Consider the following 20,560-nt stretch of genomic DNA (forward strand, 5'->3'; position numbering starts at 1 on the left):
CTCAAAGATCCCTGTAAAGCATGGCGCACAGTCCCACACTGCCTCTCAAATCCCTCAAGCTAAAGAGCCACCACGCACCAAGATACCCGTATCCAAGGTTCCTGTCCGCAGGGTTGGTAATAAACCTGCAGCTGCCAACGCTCAGATCAGAAAATAAAGCAATGGACTGGATCATTTAACAATACAGTTTATGGCTCTGACTGCAACTTTTTTCCAATATAACCACATGGCCACCCTTTTTTAATTCATATTTCTATACTGTATTTCTATGCTTGTCTCTCTGTCATCTCTTGGCTTCACTACACCATAAGCAGCAGTAACAGAGTCAAGGAGGCTGACAGCACTCAAGCACAAAACATCTCCACAGGGAGTCAAAGCAACAAGCCTGGCTCTCTGGTGCTGAGACAACTGGACATGCACTCAGGAAAGGTTCGGGGTCACACCTGAACACACAGCAGCATCGGTAACTAAGGATAAGCAAGATTAAAGGTCTTCTGGGAACACAGTCACACACACACAACATGGGCGAGTGCCTTTTGAAGGGTGCTTTCCTACAGACTCTCAAAATTTCTTCAGTCTTTTCTACAGTACTTTTAACTTTTGTTACTCCCACTTTTTGTAGGAATGGTCAAAATCTTTTTGTCTTTCTTTCCAGCAAGTCTCTTTGATAACAACCAGTCCCTTTACGTTTTTATTTAAGTCAGGAGAAGAACCGCAGGAGCTCTATAAGTACATGCAAAACAACCAAATTTACATTCCACTCCAATCTCTGGATGTATGTAGCAGAAAACGTGCCATTAATATTTTGTACAAGATGTTGTACTGTACAGCGCCTGTGTGTCCGCCTGCTCATATGTAACATGATCTGATCTCACTGTGAACTATGGGAGAGAGACTGGCTTCGAGGGAGGAAAGGAAATAACTCCTTCCTTTGAAATGGACAGTGGACAGCAGCCATTATGAATGGCACCATGGACGTTTGTGCGAGACAGAGAGGATGCTGAGATGAGATTTCCAGCTCGTACGCCGGCACATCCTTGTCCTTACCCCACTTATACTCAGATGAGAACAATATCTCTGTGTATAGTGTCATCTATGTTGTTCTGTTTCCTATTTAATCAATAAAACAATATGAGTACTTAGCAAGATCAGATCTGTTTAAGTTGTGAATTATATCCTGTTTTCCATATTGTGGCAGCTTGCAGACAGATAAGAAATGTGAGCACATATAAAACTGGCTCTGAATTAGGTAAGAATACATAATCTCTTGATTTGAGCTTATGTAGAAAGAAATTACATAACTCTAGAGAAAAGCTTAAGATCAGAGTAAAGAGAAATGTCAAACACTCTATATTTTCACTGACAAATCCCCACAGTGGCTCACCATCTTACTACAGCCTGGACTCAGAGTGTCCTAATAGGAAAATGATTCTAACAACATCCACACTCAAAGCTCACTGACCTGAATAGTGAGCACATGAATGTCAGCAGAGGCCAGCCAATCAGCCGCGAGGGAAATCGCTTAACATGCATACCTTATTATCAGGAAAAGGGTTTGGGAATGTGTGTCATTGCTATTCTTAGTGTGAAATGCACTCGATGTGTCTGCTGAATAATGCCTCTCAGACTGAGTGGATCATTCGATTTGGACAACAACAAAATGCTGATAATTGTTTAAACACCAAAGGATGGAGACTATAAAGACTGCACAGTGCTGCATAAATGCAGAAAATGAAGGAAAAATGTTGAAAAACAACTCCAACAGCTACTAGTGTCACAGTAAAACCTCAGGTTAGGGATGGGAATCTGATCTGAGTCATGGGGCAACGTTCAGAGGAGTCTGGTCTTAGGGAAGAAGGAGTGAAAGACAAAGGGTGATTTTTTTTTTCTTTTACAGAAAAGCATTAGGGAGGTGACACAAAAAGACCTCTGTTTACTTTAGGAAGCCAGGGGCTACAAGCTAAGAAGAGAGGACCATCCTTTAAAAACACAAGGAGTTCAGCATGTCAGGTGCTGATACAAGCTGCAGAGGGTAAAACCATCTCCCTGGGAAAAGAACAGTCTGCCCCTGAGGCTTTGCTTCGCGGTAGCACCTGGATTTGGGATTAAAACATTCATAAATTGTCTTAAACAGCATGCAGATTTATAATCACGCCTGCTAGAGCAGAGATCACGCTGCTTATGAGGGATCACATTACACCACAGTGTAATAAATTACATTATGCTCTCCATTACAGCATGAACATGATTCCTGCAGAAACTGAAACAGCCATATTCAGTGAATGCTGCCTTTTGTTGACATCCATTCACATGATTTTCCCTGCAATGTGGCTTTCATGCTTATACTGTAAGTGATCGTAACAACAGCCTTGAGTGAACTACAGAACTTGTTGGAATAAAACTTTTGAGCTATATTGGATAAGGTGTCTCAGAGTACCTCTGTTTATCGGTTGTTCCTGTGTGTTTAAGGCCAGGCCCTTGTCCCAAATATATAAAAGTTATACAAATTACAGCACCCATCATGCACTGAGGCCATCCTAGCTTTATGGTCTGTGTGTGCTCCTGTCTGTTTCTGCCTCTGGAGAGACGGTGTGCCTCTTTAGAACCTAATTTAGCATGCTTCATTCTGTGTTTCCATGCCAACCCCACTAGGTCAACCAATAAAAGCTGCGACTGTCGGGGGGAGGAGTTTAAAATCCTGAGTGCCTTAATGAGCACACTCACACTATACATGCTAATAGGCACAGTTATCACTTCATACACATTTTTAAACTGAATTATGGAGTTATAACTGTTCAGTGTATTGTAATGCTTCACTGTAATTTTGAGTCATATTTTACAGACAGTAACAATTTGCTTCCAAACTCTTTTTCATTGGCCTGGGCTGAGGCAGTCAGGCAGAAAAAAATAACAATGCTGGATTTTCTACCTGTGGATGCAGTGAAACGGTTTCTGAAAGCAGATGATTCTAAACACCTAAGAATATGATGGCTAAAAGAGAAAAAAACATCAAAAAAGCTCTCAGATGTGGAAAACAGCACTGTAGAAAGAATTTCTAGAGCTTGTTCTTGAGTTTCTGAGATATTTTAGTCACTTTTTAGATATACTGGGAAGTGATGAGTTAGCACAAAATGCAACAGTAATGGTGGTTTCGACTCTTAGGCTATTTTAAGATAAATAAAAGGCAGACTCCTTTAGGAAACTTTAGAAAATATCTAGTTACACTGAACTACATGGGCATTGTGAAGCCCTATATAATTGATTCCCACTGGCCATTGATCCCCATGGTGATACATTACACAACGGTGTTAAAATACTGCTATTGTACTCAATATTGACTGGAGAACACATCATCTTCCATTCTGGGCTTTACAAAGCTTCTTGCAAAACTTCAGTGAACTGACAGCCCATTTATCTACCACAGTTTAACAGCCTGTGAAACATAACGCTCATGTTCAACAGACAAAGTAACATTTCACAAACATGATTTATAATCAAAATGATTTATTCTTATTGAGACTGAAAAATGTCAGTTATAAAAACCTGTAGCATAATTTCGACTAAAATGAACACTTTTCATACACAAATTATAAAATACTAAATTTATTCAAATTATATATAAATGCGGCCATTTGTTTGGTATCAAGGCTTGTGTCTCAGACAGTGGGAGACAGTTTGTGGATGAGATGTTAACATGACAGATACCTCTGTTTACTGAGAAGCATCCAGCAAAGGCAACAGCTCATCTGCAACACTATCAGCTCTGCAGCCTGATCTGCAGTCTGTAAACAAACAGCTGGTGTTACACTTACTCTTTCATTATCAGATAGTCAGACTGTTGAAAACAGTCAAAGAATATACAGATTTAATATATCGATTTTATAGCACATTTAAAACAAAACTACAAAAATAATTTTGTGTTCAAGATCATAATAATGATTTATGATTTATTTCCAAAAGGCAAATCTTAAGCTTGATAATACATGTGCTTATAAATGCACATATTTGACATATAAACATTAGAAAAAATGGATCACTGATCTCCACTCTTTCACTAACTGCTCATTTAAGTGAGCCTGGGCCAAGCAGCCAGAGCATGACATCATTTCAGTGCAATAACTCTACACTGAGGCCCTCTGCTGGTGAAAAAACATCATGAAATGCCACGGAACATGTGGTGACGCAGTACATGTAGCATCACTGCTGCACAACATGGCCTCATCGAATCAGGCCTGTAGCCTCTACTTTAGAGGGGGAGCTAGCTGCACAGTGGTGGGCAGGAAACATAGTACCATTGTGATTTTCTACTTTTATGAGAAGAATATTTGCCAGAATTTACAAATAATACATGCCATGTAAAAAGTGCCTATAATAATATCCTTCATGATTAAGGGTTGTACGTTTGAAGAAAGCGTTATTAAGACTCACAGGAATGAAACTGATGCAAACATTGATGCATCCGATTTGAAGGAATACTGATGTTGGACATTCAGACTTGGTTTAAATAAGAAGACAGGACCAGCTTATGCTAGCAGTCTGGCAACAGCAATCAAAATGCTTGAGCTAAAAATGCAAAATAATACCCACACTAATTACTTTTAATATTAGTGACGATCTAGAAACAAGAATGTGTATTCTTGCAACCACGGATTTGGAGGGGTTGATCTTCTTGTGACCCACTGATTCAGCCTGAAAGCAATTAAATTTCAGTCTGATTAAGTTACAGAAACACTGAAAAGGTGGAGTCCAACCAAAAGTAGAGAGGGGAGAAGAGGAAGAGGGCAAAGAAACATCAGTGTGTACCGTGGTTTACATGTGTACCAGATGCTGGGTTTTTGATCAGCCCTGATCCCTGCGGTTTTGACTCAACAAAAGTCAAACATAACTGGGAGAGTATGGGAAAAGAAGGGATTTTGTATAAGGAAGGTTGGAAAATGGAACAGCTTAATTGTTGCAAGATTTAGTGATGCTCCTGCCATTCAAATAAACAAATAAAAAAAATAACTAAATAGCTTAATTATGAAACTTGTATATCGATTCTTTTGATCTGTTATACATGATTACATGATAAAGTGTGCTTTTGCGCATGAGTTGTAGGTTACAAATACTACAAGTGTAAACAGAAGTTCATTTGTTGTTGACCTGATGAACATTCACCTCAGCTCTGCACAACGCGTTTGCTGTTAGGCTGATGCGAGCAGAGCGCCGCAAACCTTCTCGTGTGGCACGATGTTTACCAAAGAAATCGAGGGGTGTGGACCCTGATCTCTTGGGATCGGTCACACCATGAAGTGCATGTGTCCTTCAGCGCCCGTAACCATAACATCCATCCAGATACGCATGGCCTCGGGCGACGGAGCCACCATGTAGTACACACGATCGTGGGTCTTCACACTGAAGGTCAGAGAGGGGTTGGGGCTCTGGGGTGCGGGAGTGAATGTAATTTTGAGAAAGAAGTGAAATAATGGAGAATAGAAGGGGTGAGGTTGTGCATGTGTGGGAGGGAGTAAGACAAATGGAGGGGGGGAAAGCAGAGGATAAACAAACGTCAACAATATTCACAGAAAATGAGGCACGCTAAAAATAACAGATGCTCACACACAGACACACACAAACTGACTTACTTTGTGTGCATTCTTTAAATGGTCATAGTACACCTCCTCTATGGCTTGGAAGTAAATGACTCCTTTCATCTTGGTCTCATGTTTGTCTGCAGCGGAGAATGTAAACAGAGTGATCAAAGCTCATTCTCGGCATCCAGAGTATCCTGGCGTAGCTGACGAGTCACAGCGCCGTCTCACATTTTCACCAGAGAGCTGCGAGGAAGAGTTGCTCACCTGCATAGTAGGTGAGCGTCCTGCGATTCTGGTCGAAGACGAACCAGCGCTTCTTCCAGGTCTTGATCTTGCCACCCATTTTGACCAGGAAGCCTCGGCAGGTTTTATCAGTGATGGCCAGATGGAAGCAGGCATCTGGGTTGTGACCGGCTGCCTCAATATGGCCGTGAAGATCAAAGTCGTCTTTTCTTACAGGGAGGTAGCGAGTCAACAGCCTGGACTATGGAAACAGCATTGACATTAAACAACGGATGTAAACACTCTGCAGTACTTTGTTCAAGTAGTATTTACATGAAGCTCGTGGTTTCAAAACATTATATTTGAACCTCTTTTCATGTAAATACCTGTGATCTTTGTTTCTCCCTGAGCTTCACCTCTCTCTCCACAAGTCTCTGTCTCCTGCTTGTCTCCTCCTGCAGCCGTTTCTCCAGGTCCTCCCGTCTTCTTCGCTCCTCCTCTAGAGCTTGCCTCCGCATCGCCATCTCACGCTCCTGCACATGGCCCAGAGTACAAATTACATCCATCTTCAGACACACACACCCACACATATGGTGAGCCTTGATTAGCTTTGGCACGTTACCCGATGCTCAAGGAGCCTCAGCTTCTCGGCTTGGGCCTCTCGGAGTAAACGCTCCATCTCTTCGATCTTCGCCATATTGGACATGCTGGCACTGATGGAGAATGGAAAGCAAAAGTCGTCACACACAAGAAGAATCAGACTTCTTTGATATGGGAGGAAGACTGTTTGTGAAACATGTATCATAGACTAAAAAAAACAAATCATTGTAATACAAAAGCCAAAATAAAAACGAGGCTATGCAAACACACTCATTTGTACAAATACTTAACATAAAATGGATATATAGGTTTTTAGTTTTGCAGGAAAAAACATGACTCTAGGTGGGACTTCCTTGATTACAAACAACCCCCACTTAAACACGACAAAGTGGCAGCTTTGTTACTGCCATGAACTCTATTACAAGGTGACTGCATTTGCTAATTTGTATGCAACTGTTGGGGAGAAAGTTTAAGAACAGCTTGGTATCATGTGGATATGTTTATCTCACACAAAAACAGAGCATCACAGCCTCTTCAAAAGCATTTCCTGTTTCTGCTTCCTCTTCAGAACATCTCTCCTGACTATCCTCTGCAGCCTTAAAGCTCAAACGTCTCTTCTAAAAATACAAACTCCAGCTCTTCTGAGTCACACATATTCGCTCTGTCTAGACTTTTCAAAGTAACCTTTCATCTGCACGTCTCTAACCTGGAGATGTTGTCTGGGGAGCAGGCGGAGAAGCTGGTCTCGAGGCTGTCAGAGCTGTCCACGCTGACGGTATCTGAGGCCTGGCTGTTGTCCGGGTACGAGAAGGATTCCAAGAACACGTTGGGCTCAGAGACCATCCTGCTGCAGAAATCACTTCTTCTCTGTCTGTCTTCACTCATGTGTGCATGGTTGTTGCCTGCTGACAGAGGAGAATATTACAGTAACACAGTGGAAATACCCTCCGCATGCCTGATCTAATGTTTAAGTACCAAAAAACAACGGCAGAGTTGCACTTCATTAACTAGTTGGCTCAGTGGAATAGCATCTTGTGAGCAGAATTTTAGAAAATGTTTGTAGCAACAGAGCCAAGTTGCAAACTGCGGTCCACCAGGAGAGATAAAGTCACCGTCTACTATATTAAGCTGAGTAGTTTGCAGAAGTGCTGTTTAGCTTTGTGAATACATACAAAAAGCTGTGTGGTCAAATGCTGCAGTATTTAACATCAAACTTTTCTTGTCTGAAACTCTGAAAAAAATGTTATTTTCGAACAGGTTTCTCAAACCTCATTACACACATCTAAAGATATTTAGATGATTATAAATGCATTTCCATGACCAGTGAAGATATTTTGTGTGTGGTACTTGTTTTGAGCAGGCTGGGCAAACAAGTACTCTGCCTCAAAATCACAAATTCCTATCTAGTATAATGTAGAGTACTAATGTTTAGACAAACATTTAGTCTTTGATATCAGATTTGGGCTAAATGTGGCTCCCTTTGTGCATCGCTGTAGCATTTCCTGTCCTGTTACACGTATAATGAGGTTGTAAAGCTGGTCACACGCAGCATAGATCTGATGCAGACGAGATGAGACAGTCTGGTACTCTGACTCACTCTTGGGGAGGCGGCGGGTGCTCAGGTCCCTCGGGGAGAAGCTGAAGCCTTGTGGGATGACGCTGCCACAGCTGGAGCTTTGGGACAGAGGCAAGTGGGCCTGAGAAGGAAACAGCAGCACATATGCTGTTCAAGAACATGCTCTACAATCAACTACATAAGGTCGTCATGAGCAGAAAGTACTTCATGAGCTGGATGGGTGTTGCAAGCTAGACTGAAACTGAGAATTCCTGTTTGGGTGGATCATTCTCTTGGGACAGAAAGTTCTGGATACAAATAATGAGGGCAATGAAATCCCCTCTTCTGCAGTCCAGAATCAGTTTTTCAAAACTTTTTCCAATTTGAAAAAGTTGTAATTAAGTACCACAATACTTAGCTTTCAAAATCTGGGTTATAGAGAAATACTACCAAATGAGTGGGTCTTTTAAACAGATTAGAAACATCTTTTTGTCCGGTTTGAAACACCCAGTTTAATCCTACAGTATCCAATCTTTAATGTCTGCTCAGATAGACAGAAATGTAAGGACCTTAGGAGGAAGCGTGCGTCCCAGGGATCTGCCATAAGAGCTGAGGAGCTGCTGGCTCCTCTTGTGAGGTAGGCTGTCACTCGGGTGGGAGGCGTTTTCCTTGCTGCTGCTGCTTCTTCTCCTCTCTTTCAGAGAGTGCAGGTGCTGCAGTGATCACACACATCAGAGGAATCACAAAGGCTAAAAATAACAGGACTTTTTATGTTGAAACTTTGGCCATTCACTGTGTGTGATCCTTTGTGAAAACCATCTCACACAGTGCACTCTGCTGGTGGAAATCTAGCGTATTATTGTAACTGTAACTGACACCCACCTCTGTGATGGCTACGGGGTTGTTAGCGAACGTCTGCCCCTCAGACAACTCTGCATACTTTCCTTCCAAAGACGCCAGTTTCTCTCTCTCCTGCAGACATCAGGATAATATGCTCAAGTAAATATAATCAAATATTTACTTGTTCAGCATGCAGGGTAATGTTCTCACCTTCTGAAGCATGACGAGCAAATTGTTCTTCTCTCTCTGGAAATTCTCTCTTTCTTGCTGAGCCTGTAAAGTAATCTGAGAGGACTGTTTCTTCAGCACCGCGAGTCTTTCCTGTGACAAAAAAACAGCAAAATATCACTGCAAAATATCCCCAAACTTTGTATGAAGTAAAGCAAATATGCTGTCTTGTAGCAGAGGTGTTTTATTATGAAGCAGCAGCAGAGTGAACAGAGCAAATTCTCATTTTGGAACAGGAGCATGTCATTTTGGTTTTCCTACAACTATATCTTATTTACACAATAATATCTTCACCCTGATTCTGCCATTGCTGTGTGTAGCTTTGCCCACGGTTGAAAGAATCTATTAATTCTATTAATTAACTTTACTATGCAAATAGTATTTCATGCTTACCATTGCTGGTATTGTTGTTTCTTGTAATTAGTTCATGCTTTGTGCTGCAAATCTCACAATTTTGCAGCTTTATTTTCATGCACAACCTGTAGTAGAACCACAATGTAGTAACTGAAGAAGCCAGAAAAAAGAAAAAGAAAATTTAAGATATTAGAAACTTAAAATAGGCTCAAACTCTGCAATCTGATTTTTCGAAAGTCAACTGAATATGAATATTTTTTGTGGGCCAATAACTGCAACCTGAGAGCAAAAAAAAAGAGCCTGAGCTTCTGAGACCATTGAGGCACAGTGTGTAAACATGCACTGAAAAGTCCTGACTTATAATAAATATCTTCTTTATCTAAACCACTAAAGAGCAAACATTTCAGATAGGTATTTCATTGACACTGTTGAGCTGCGTTATGTTATCATGCTCCAAAAATACCCACAGTAGTAATTATACTGCTGATATTTCTGGCTGAAAATAAAAAGTGATGCAGTGCCAGCACTAACTGCAGTGTTATGCACAACATGCTACGTGCACACTCACAAAACCTCACTCGCTGTACCTTGCGTGTGACAGTAAGGCGCTGACACTCAGCGATCTCTCGCAGCAGCTCCTGGCTCTGATTCTCTTTTTCCTCGCTCTGATTAATTTCTCTTTCCAGCTTCTGAAACTCCAAATCCTCCAAACTTTTTGTCTGCTCCTCAGCCTCCTAAGAAACAGCACACACACGCACACACATGCACAGACACACAGCTGAGCTATAACTTTACATAGACTGTGCATGCCGCTATGGAAGTGACATATAACAGATGCTATTTTACACAAAGTGTTAAATTTTGTGTCCTTCCAAGTGATGTCAGGTTTCAGGTGATTTTACTTTTTCACCAAATTGGAGTCAGATGAACAAACATTTTTTTTTACACATGGTAACTATTTGGGCCCCTTCCCGAACGTGGGGCACCAGGGCCGAAACAGAAGTTGTGAAAGGATCCCGGATTACAGAAAACAAGGTCAAGAGGGATAATAAAGGTGTAAAAGGAAACAAATTGGTGAGAAAAGACAAAAACAGACTGTGCAGGTGAAAAATGAGAAGTGAGATATTTGGTTTTTCTGTGAGACTTGTCACTCACTGCTAACATGACCTAATTCTGGAGAAGAGAGAGAATAAACTGCCATGTACTGTCCAGCGGAGGTGGTTCAGGTGAAAGTCAGCTAACAGGTCCAGATGCAGACTCACAGCCTCTTTTTATTACTTTGTTTGGAGATGCCTTTACGTTTCAGCTGACTGAACAGTTTAAGGTGAGGGTCTTTTCGAGGATCTCTCAAGCTGCTCTGCAGATCCCATTTGTGATGACATCTCCTGGTCTGGAGTTGTAGGCATTTCCTCTTGGAAACATAACTTGTTTGTTTGGTTTTAAAGGAAATGGAACTGAAACCATTTTAGAGGAAGTTGCGGTTGAACTGAACTTATCCCCGAGAGTTTGCTTGAGCTGTGGCTTTAGTGTCTGAGGACGCGTGTCCACATGTTTAGTCTTCATGCCAGCTTTCCCCTTACTCCACTCTGACCGCTGTGTGCTGAACTGCTAATGAAGGACAAACCAGTAAAGGTGCGAGGTCATCTTAGATTTCAAAAAACTTGACCCTTTTACGTATTCTTTACCTGCGAGTTCTCAGTGTGGCTCTTCTTCTCACTACTGTGAACCTTCTCCTTAAGTTGGTCCAGAAGCTCCTTTTCCCTCTGCAGCTGGGCCATCTCCGACTCCTGTTCTCCCTCCAGCAGAGCACACTCCACCTCCACCTGCAGGAAGAGCAGCACAGAGTAAAAAAATACACCCTTATAAATTGTCAGCGTAAGATTAAACAAATACGTGAATTTCTCATGGCCGCTTCAATCCGCAGAACGGAGCATTAAGTGGCCCACTTCACCAGCTTTACTGCGATGAGCTTGAGTGATTAAATAAAGCACAGTGCTCTTACGTTATCAAGGAGTCATCAGTTTATCTGACACTAGATAAGAACAAACACCTCCGGGCTGCTCAAGCGTCAGCTGTGTTTATATACTGCGCTGGGCTGTCTACCTCTCTGACCGACTCCTCCATCTGGTTGTCCAGGTCTTTGATCTTCTGCTCCAGCTCTTCTATGTTGTTCAGGACTTGAATCCTCTCTTCCTCTATATGCGTTACTTCCTGTTTCAGCTGCACACTCTCCAAAGCCTGTAGCGACATCAGGAGTGCATAGGGATGCTTGGCTATACATTTTGTGAATACACACACACACTTAAACACTCACACACACATTCAAGACATGCTACACATAAAAATCCCCATAATAAAGTTTATTGGTAGTAGCTTCTCTTGGTGACTGTATATTCAAAGTTTTAGAGAGTTTTTATTACATGAGAAACTACTTTTTCTGTGCATCCAGTGCGTTGTTAAACTAATTTGCCAGCCAGTCAAATCAGTTTTTCTGAATCAGACGGCAGCAGCTGCTGTTTTAACGCATCCAAAGCTGGATCACTGACAGCAGGATTCTTTTCCACTCGGTGTAATGGAAATCTCTATCAGTGCACTCCACTGCCAGTCATGCCAAAGTACTCCCACATCTTTGGGTGTCTACCAACATCCTACAAACATTCATTCACACTCCTATGTGGCTGCATTTAAGGGAGCCTATATTATCAGGTATTCTTCCATGTAGGAGTTGGGGTGATTGTTTTTGAGGCCAGAGCCTCATGTGGCCAGCAGCTCTAGAATTTATAGTTTCCCAGGCGGGTTGTGAGCTCTCTTTCTTCCTGCACACACTGCTCTGGGGAATGCAAGAGATAGATGAGAGGGTATTTAGAGTCTGTAAAGCCCTGTCACAACTGACACATTGCAGACATGATGGCCTCAAGTTGGAAATTCAGTTTCTGTAAACTTTGGGTATATTTGAAAATAGTTTCTTTCACATTAAAGAGACTGGCTGCTAACCTGCTCTGATGTACCAACTACATTTTCATTCTCACAAGGCCTTCCATCCATTTAGCCTCAGTATATACTGTAGTTCACAACATCTGGAAAAGCGCATGCCTTTGCCATGCATATACACTAGCATTCTTCCCCTCATACACACCCACAGTTGTGCATGCGCACACACACACATGCGGACACTAATTCTCCGTGGGATAAAGTCATTTCCTGTCCCCCCCCTCCTTGTAGACTTTGAATGGTTGAGTGCTGAAACAAAACTAGGGCTTCTTCATTAAAACCAGACACACCGCTAGGTTGTTAGTGCTCTAGAGTGGAAAAAAAGCTGCACTTTTACAGAGACAGTAACTCAGCGGCACTAGGACTGAGACAGTAGAGGAGGTGGCCTGCCTGGAAGCTAAAACCACAGCATTTGATAAGACTGATATTTGTATTTGTAAATCAAACATGTTCATTCATTTCTCAGCCTGTGTGTCAAGGCTTCCCACTCTGACACATTCAAAAAAGTTGGTTAGAGAAAACATGGGGTCAAATCATTGTAACATCAAAGCTGTGAGGCCTTGAGCAGCTGTGATTTTGAAACCTTGTGCAACTGCGATTTCCTAGTTTATATGTCTGCCCAACCCACATAAACAGGAAATGTACAAACTACCAACTGCAGATACTGACAGTACTTCTGAGTAAAAGCCCAAAGATGTTGAGGAATCCACCTCAACATAAGAGGCTTGTGTTGAATGATATATTGGAGGATACAAACTATACGCAACCATCATGCAGATCTGCTGTCAGCATATGAAATGATGGAGTCTGCGCAAGAGCTTCATGCTACACAATTTCATCCAGACAAATCTAGTTTGAAGCAAATGTATGGCAGAATTTGTCTTTGTGGGTATCAGAATTTTGTTTTTCATACCACATTCAACCCCATTCTTTATTTCTTAAAATTTAGAAAAGAAATAGCTGCACCAATATATAAATTGTAAAAACTGTAGATGTCTTGAACATAATTGCATGCAGATTTCCCAGATTTCCCAATAGTTCACATTTCGTATCTCTGGAACCTGTAATCTGCACTAGATTTTAAAATGAGGTTCTGTGGAAATGTGAAAGGGAAATGGAAAGCATTTACCCTGATATTATAATAGGTAAACAAAGATCAACAAGCTATCAGCAGTCTGATAAAATGCATTCCACAGGAGGGGTGTGTCCCCACACACCACAGCTGGGTCCTCTCTGTCTCACTTTAACACTCGTTCTGCAGCAGGAAGAAACTGAGCGAAGGCAGAAAAAGGATGGGAGGGAAACAAATAAGACGAGGAGATGCGGATACACTGAAGGAAGATGTTTCCTTCTTTATCAAATGCATTTAGCCCAGGTGATGCAGCCTAATCAGACACAGGGTTTATCAGGCCGTTTTCGCAGCAGACGTTTTGAAGCACAAGTGTTAATAATAACATTAACAATGGCTCTGTTCTACTCAAGTGCCCCCATAAGTCATGACAACATGCACAATACCAGGACAATGATGCTGAAGCAGCTACATTCAATCAAGAGGTTATTAATTTATTTTTTTTACACATGTGTTAATTCTCCGTGCTAACCGAGAATTATTAGCCAATGGGCTCCTCTGTGTAGCTTTTTAGCCTCTTTAGCTCGTTGTTTTGGTGCAACAAATCAACTATTTTGGTTTACTCTCAACTCTCATTCTCACCTGATGTCCAGCTGCAGCTCTTATCAGAAAAAAAACAAACAAACTGATAAACCCACAGCGCTAACAGCCCAGCATCAAAGCTAGCAAAGCAGACAAAGTTAGCAACTGAACGAGGTGGAGCATTTAGCAGCTAAATTCACAGATATTTTTGATAAAAGGTCATGGAGGCACAAACAACAACAAAAGGAGAGTGAATATTGGACTTGACATTTGTCAAGTGGCCAGAAAGAGGCCAAATAAGGTTGCTCCCTGCCTAAGTAACTGTTTGCTAACATGTTAGCTGATAGGTTAGCATTGTAGGTTGTATGTTACCTTATCCTTGTGTTCTTCAGCCCAAAGTGTCCGAAGAAATCAAATAATGTAGCTCTAACCATTCTGTTATAAACATATTCCCCACTGTACTACTGGGCAGTATGCTGGTTGTGGTATATTTTTTCAAGAAACGATATATCCTAGAAGTGCTTTTGGTCACCTGTGACTGATTTTACTAATTAGCATAAACATATTCAGTATTGAAATACTAATCAATGGCATATAGGACTTACTATAGGCCATGCAGATTGACCACCTAAAAAACACTGCTTCCGTGGTTAAGATGGTCACTTGAGTTAATTCAGTTTAAAACAACTTTAAATGCAGAATTAGTTAGGTTTATAGCCCTTTTTTATTCTGTTATAAAGAGCTATGAGTAAAATTTGTGATTTATGATTTTGGGTTATAGAAATAAAATTAATTTCCTCTAAAGACCAAATTACAAGAAAATCCAATAAGTAATACATTGTTTTGACTCAGATTTATTTCAATTACCCATTCGTTATAAATTTGTCAATATTCATTTCTCTCTCCTGACCTGATGGTTATGAGGATCTGCCGATAAGCACGAATTTGGGGACACTTACTTTGGCCCTGTGGTGGGTGGAGGGTGAGGGGGCACTGCTGTTCAGACTCATAGCAGGCGAGTGAGACCTGGCCTCTCTGTAGCCGCTCTGCTGACGCTGGCCGGCCTGCTGCTCCTCGCCCAGTTGAAAGTCTCTGCCTTTGGCCCCAAAGCAGCCCTCTGGAGCAGTGCTGCTGGGGGAGTCAGAGAACACTGACTCATCATCTGACACCTGCAGCTTCTCAAGCTCCTTATTGATCTTCTGCAGGTCAGAAACTGCCGAGCCTGCCGGCTCTCGCTCCACATGGCCCAACTCGGTACACAGGTTTAAGATGGTCTCTAGACGCTGGCACTCCTGTTGACAGATCCACACTTGATCATTTTACAATGTTTGAGTTATTTTACTGTCATGATTTCAAAAAGTTGCATAGACACGGATGAATCAGCTTGAAAAAGAAACTCACCAGTCTCTGCACCTTCTGCTCCCTGAGTCGTTCATCCCTCTGGTGCTGGTGATAGTCTCTCAGCTCCTCTTTGCCATTCAAAGAGCTGATGCTGCCCACCCTCTGTCCTGGACCTAGCCCACCCTTCCCAAAAGACAACCTCCTCTCTCCAAAGCCTAGATCTAAGCCAGTCCCGTCCACGTCCATCCCCAGAGAGCTCAGAGAGGCCAGGCTGGCCCTCCTGGGAGTACTGGGCATGCTGGCTGGTACTGTCACATCCGGTGGCTGATCCAGGGAGGAGAGACTGCACCGTGGCCCCGCTGAGCCCACTCCTCTGTGGGAACCCACTGAGTGGCGTGTTGGCAGTGACAGAGCAGGGGGGTCTGCTGCATTGTTAAGCCTTGGCAGAGAGCGGCTGTGCATCCCCAGGCTGTTGAGGGAGCCAGTGGAGTATTTTCTCTGCCGAGACTCTCCTCCAGCTTTGCCCTGAGAGTAGAGCCTGCGGCCCATGCGAGGGCTGGACGGCACACTGGCTGCACCACTTTTGACCCTGGGAGAACGAGGTAGGGGCTGCCCATAGGAGGAGAGCAGAGAGCTTCCATCTGCTGCATTAGAGAGGAGCAGACTGTCTTGTGACTGGTGGCGAGAGTGGGAGTAACGGAGTAAGCCGTTAGGGCTCAACTGGCGTTCACCTTGGCGAGGAGATGGAGGCACACTGCTGCTGGTCATGTAGGAGAAGGTTCTGGAGGCCGACGGAGGCCGCTCTGTATTGCTGAGGACTGACAATGGCCTGGTGGACTGTGATCCAACACCTGAGGGCACGCTGAGGTACTTGCGGCTGCACTCCGCTGCCCTCAAGCTGGCCTCCAGAGCACTCTTCCTGCGCTGCAGAGTCTCCATCAGCTCCTGCAGCTCTGCCTTAGAGCGGGAGCCCCTCAGCAACGTCCCACCCACTGAGCCACTGCTGCTGTGCTCAATCTTCACACAGTCTGTAAAAAAGAGAAAGTCGTCAGACCATGAAATCCTGCCTCTTTTGGGGTGCTGTAGTAGAGTCTGGTTTAAAGTGACTTCTTTAATAAGCACCAGCTCAGCTCAGAAAAGTGCTATCACACTTGTGCTGAGTGAGGGAGGGAAACCAGTGAAGAATGTAGGCTCATACAGTTCTGAGCCCAATACAAACACTGGCTCAATCAGTGGTTAAGCTTCTTCTAAAAATGGAAGACTGCTGGTGGAGCAAGACAAGCCAGAATGCATCATAGTCTCGACTGTAAGAGAAATCCAGAGGACACCCTCCACTCCAGCCCAAATACCTTAGCAAGCAGTATGAGGACAGTGCCCTGAGTCATGGCTGGCTGGATGCTGAATAAACGTATAATTATAGTTTATCAAAGACTGTCCACCTCCTGTTGTATAAATTCATTCTGGGCCTTCAACATGACAAAGTTTGCTGGGCTGAATAAAACTTGGATTACTAACTTATTTAAACTTGCTGTCAGACATCTTGAAGAATGGTGCCTTCCTCTATCCTTAAAAACTGCTGTAGTGTGACCTCACAGTTTTGTGTGTTGTGTCAGCTGATCATTTCTGATAAATATAAGCCAGAAGCTTCTTCCAAGAGGCAAGTTTGACTAAAACCCAGAAGCCCTATAAGTCTTGAATGTGGACTGATGCTGTTCCAGGTTCCAGGTCAAGTCATTCAGCCTTGTGGAGCATTTAACTAATCCTGATTTACTGTCACTTATTTTTTGTTGGCCAGCTAAAATGATCTTGTTTATTCTCATTAAGCTGAACACAAGTGGAAAATAGATTTAATTAAAACTTTTAGGCACATGCAAATTAAATATTAGAAGGGAAATATATAATCTATAACTGAAGGTTACTGTGAATTAGTCTAAATAGTCTAATAGTCTAAATTAGAGTGGTTAATATTATGTAAATGTCAAAAGAAAACACTTCTCTTGAATGTTACCTGAGCCGTAGCCCAGAGTGGCGACGGCACTCCTTTGAGGGAGCATGCTGTTCATCACAATGACCTCCTTTCTCCGATTCAGTGTGAGGATGCAGGATTCAGCTAGGTGCTATGTGCTTTGTTTCCTGAGAAGAAGAAATCAATATGAAACTCATAAACACGACAAGACTGCAAAAAAATACCTCATATATAATTTAGTCATCCTAATCTCACCTACTGGAATACAAATACTGCACGTGACCATACAACATTACACAGCAGCACCTTTTAATCTGGAAACAAAGTTGAGTCTATGCCTAGTGGTCCCTCAACTTATCCTATAAAAACTCTAAAAACAATACCTCATTTCAAGCACATATTTCACATGTGCACATTTAAACGGAAAGAAGAAAAACTTTCCTCTAGACTAAGTCGGAAAACAGATCTGGAGGAAACTTTTTATGCCTGGCTCAGTCTTACCAATAAAACCGAGTCTGAAAAGCTGCACTCTGCGCCTTAATTGATCTTTTAGCCCCAAACTCATGACCAGCCCATGAAAGTATTCCCTAAGAGCTCCAGAGTCGCTCAGACAGCAGCCAAAGTTGGAGGTTGGGACTGGGAATGGGACTGCATGAGGACCTGAGGTGCGGCTCATGCTGAAACCATTAGTCCATTGACTGAAAATCGATTACAGTTTCAATACAATAACACTAAACATTGCTCTTGTTTATTGAGAGAAAATAGGAAATATTTGCAGCCTATAGCTTCCTTGTCACTATTTCATCTAGTTTAGTTTTTTTACGGGTGACATTTTATTGATTAAATGATTAATCGGGCCATCGTAAGATTGGGTGATGATGAAAACCAACCCCAAGTTTCCAATGCTGAGCCACCAACAGCACAAAAAGAATGTCTCACTGTCTCCTCTCAGGAAAATTAAATCTGAAAGAAATTAATACATTAATACATTACAATAACTAACAGAACTCGGAAAGGTCAGATTGAGTGAGGATATTAGAGGTTCTAGTGATAAAATACAGGGATTTTAAAAGTCAGACTGTTTCCTGAGTCCACAGACAGCACACACACACACACACACACACACACACACCACAGAAAAAGGCAGAGATGGCTGATCCAAGACTTTCTGGTCCTGCTGTCTGGAGAGTGGGCCTACAGGAAGTAGGGTATCCTTTTACACAGTCACACAATCAATCAGCATGAGTTCATTCTCGAGACCGCCTGGAGGGGGGCCAGAGGGGTGGGGGGGGATGGGGGGGCTTCACGTCAGGAGCACGAGTTTTTACTGCATCAGCCAGAGTACAGGCCAGCAGGGTAGTGCAGATCATAAACATAGAGGCATGTAAACAGTTTGAGGAATGGCCACTGATAACATGTTTGTCACTGAGTGTGTGGTAACACTTTGAAGATAAACACTTTCAAACTGCATAAGGCTCAAACTGCTGTTGTCTTCACTCATTGTCCAGACAAGCACAATGTTTATTTTCAGTGGTTTTCAAAGGAAATTTGCTTTAAAATCATTCAGGCCACAAATGCTTATTGTCATTTATGGATAATCTTTTGATTATTTTCTCCAAAAAAAGCAGATACATAGACTACATGCAATAGAAAGGTTCAATGTTTGCTTAAAAAAATGACATAAACAATTAATTGACTATCTAATTAGTTGCCAATCCATTTTTCTGTCGATCAACTACTTCCTCAAATCATTTCAGCTCTAAAGTCACTGCACTGCTTTTACAATATTCGGTTTCAACAACAGGCATTAACAAACTCATATATATTCACACACACACACACACATACTCACATTCTGGACAAACACACACACACACACAGGGATGTAATGAACAGTTTGAAGACTTACTGATGGGCTGTTTTTAAATGGCTGTGGAGATGATGGAGAAGTGAGTGAGAACCACCACCTTTCAGCCTCTTGACAAAGCCAGACAACTACAGCTCAAAATTCATTCATTTGGACTTTCTGCACGTTTCTTGTGCATCAGCTTGACACTTTTACATTTGCCCAAGTCATCTGTCCAGCATTCTTCTAACTGTATGCATATGTTAACAGCTCTACATTTAGCAACAACTGTGCATGCAGTAGGATGTGTTAAACTATGCATTGTACTTACTTATACTTCATTTTAAAGTTAAGTCTGACATAGCGGTGTAAATAAGACAAAATGCAGCCATGTGATTTCCCCGGAGCATCACTGTTTGTATCGACCGGGACATTTAGGGGCTGACTGAGTGCATGAAATAAAAGCAACTAACCTTGTTTTCTGTCCCATTCACATAGTTGCTCCTGAGTCTTTTGCTGTCTTGTTCCTGAAGCTGAAGTCCTCTTTCTCTCTCTCTCTCTCTCTCTCTGTATGAAACAGCGGAGTAAAGTCTTCCCATGACAAAGGATCAGACAAGAGACCCTCTCCCTCCTCTCCCCTCCCACCTCAACTCTCTGCTCAGACTCTCCTCCCAGGAGAGAGAGAGAGGAGGGGGGGGGGATGTGTGTTTACTTTGCAGCATCAGGCTTGGTTGCTGCCACTCTCTGGTTAGACGGAGAACTGTTCATATAAGCAACAGAGCAGATAGGCCAGAAGGTAGGAATGAGGGAAGCTTTATTACCCTATTAGCTTTCATTGTAAGTGTCTTCAAAGGAATCAGTATGTTCAATCCCTTCTAACTTCTGTCTGTTGCTGGTTCAGACCTTTGACCTCTCAATGATCAATAAGCTCCAGTATCATGTTATCATTATGTCATATTCCAGCATGGAGACGCTGGGTTTGAGTGAATTACTGCAGGTCTGTGCTTGTCATGTGATGACGTCTCCCTCCTTAAAGCTTCAGAGGCTGTACTGTCTGCACTTCACGTTTTATTTACAATGGCAACAGTTTTCCTGCTGTCTGGCCCATTGGCTCACAAAGAAAAAAAAAGATCTTTCCAGTTTTCACACAGAGGAGTCAACCCATGTGTGTTTTCTATGGGAGAAAGAGCAAGAGTCGGCATTAGTGCTCAAAGTTGTAAAAAAAAAAAAATGTTGACTCTCAGATTGTTGTTTCAGCAGTATGTGGAGGCGGGAGGAGGCCCCTTCGCTGTGTTTGAAACAGAGCCAACTGCACTCCCCCTCTTCACTGTGCAGGCAAAGAGCGAAAAACCCCTTATGGTCAGAGACATGAAACAGACTGAAACACGCAGCA

General features: G+C 42.4%; 1 protein-coding gene across 2 annotated transcripts; it reads right to left on the bottom strand.

The window, feature by feature from the left end:
* Positions 1-3,493: 3,493 nt before the first annotated feature.
* On the bottom strand, positions 3,494-19,771 carry phldb2a (pleckstrin homology-like domain, family B, member 2a). 2 transcript variants are annotated; one of them, XM_041952463.1, is made up of 17 exons: positions 19,641-19,771; positions 17,364-17,488; positions 15,416-16,383; positions 14,974-15,306; positions 11,476-11,610; positions 11,058-11,195; positions 9,960-10,106; positions 9,001-9,111; positions 8,833-8,922; positions 8,520-8,663; positions 7,993-8,092; positions 7,102-7,297; positions 6,418-6,508; positions 6,182-6,328; positions 5,838-6,057; positions 5,625-5,710; positions 3,494-5,420 (listed from the first exon to the last, which is right to left on the bottom strand). In XM_041952463.1, the coding sequence occupies exons 2-17, from the start codon at positions 17,416-17,418 to the stop codon at positions 5,280-5,282; spliced, it is 3,102 nt and encodes a 1,033-aa protein (XP_041808397.1). In that variant the 5' UTR covers positions 17,419-17,488; positions 19,641-19,771; the 3' UTR covers positions 3,494-5,279. The 2 variants fall into 2 exon arrangements, with proteins under 2 accessions (XP_041808397.1, XP_041808396.1); XM_041952462.1 differs by having other exon boundaries at positions 7,102-7,300.
* Positions 19,772-20,560: the final 789 nt, after the last annotated feature.

Source organism: Chelmon rostratus, chromosome 14 (assembly GCF_017976325.1).
Source record: "Chelmon rostratus isolate fCheRos1 chromosome 14, fCheRos1.pri, whole genome shotgun sequence".
NCBI classification, from domain to species: Eukaryota; Metazoa; Chordata; class Actinopteri; order Chaetodontiformes; family Chaetodontidae; genus Chelmon; species Chelmon rostratus.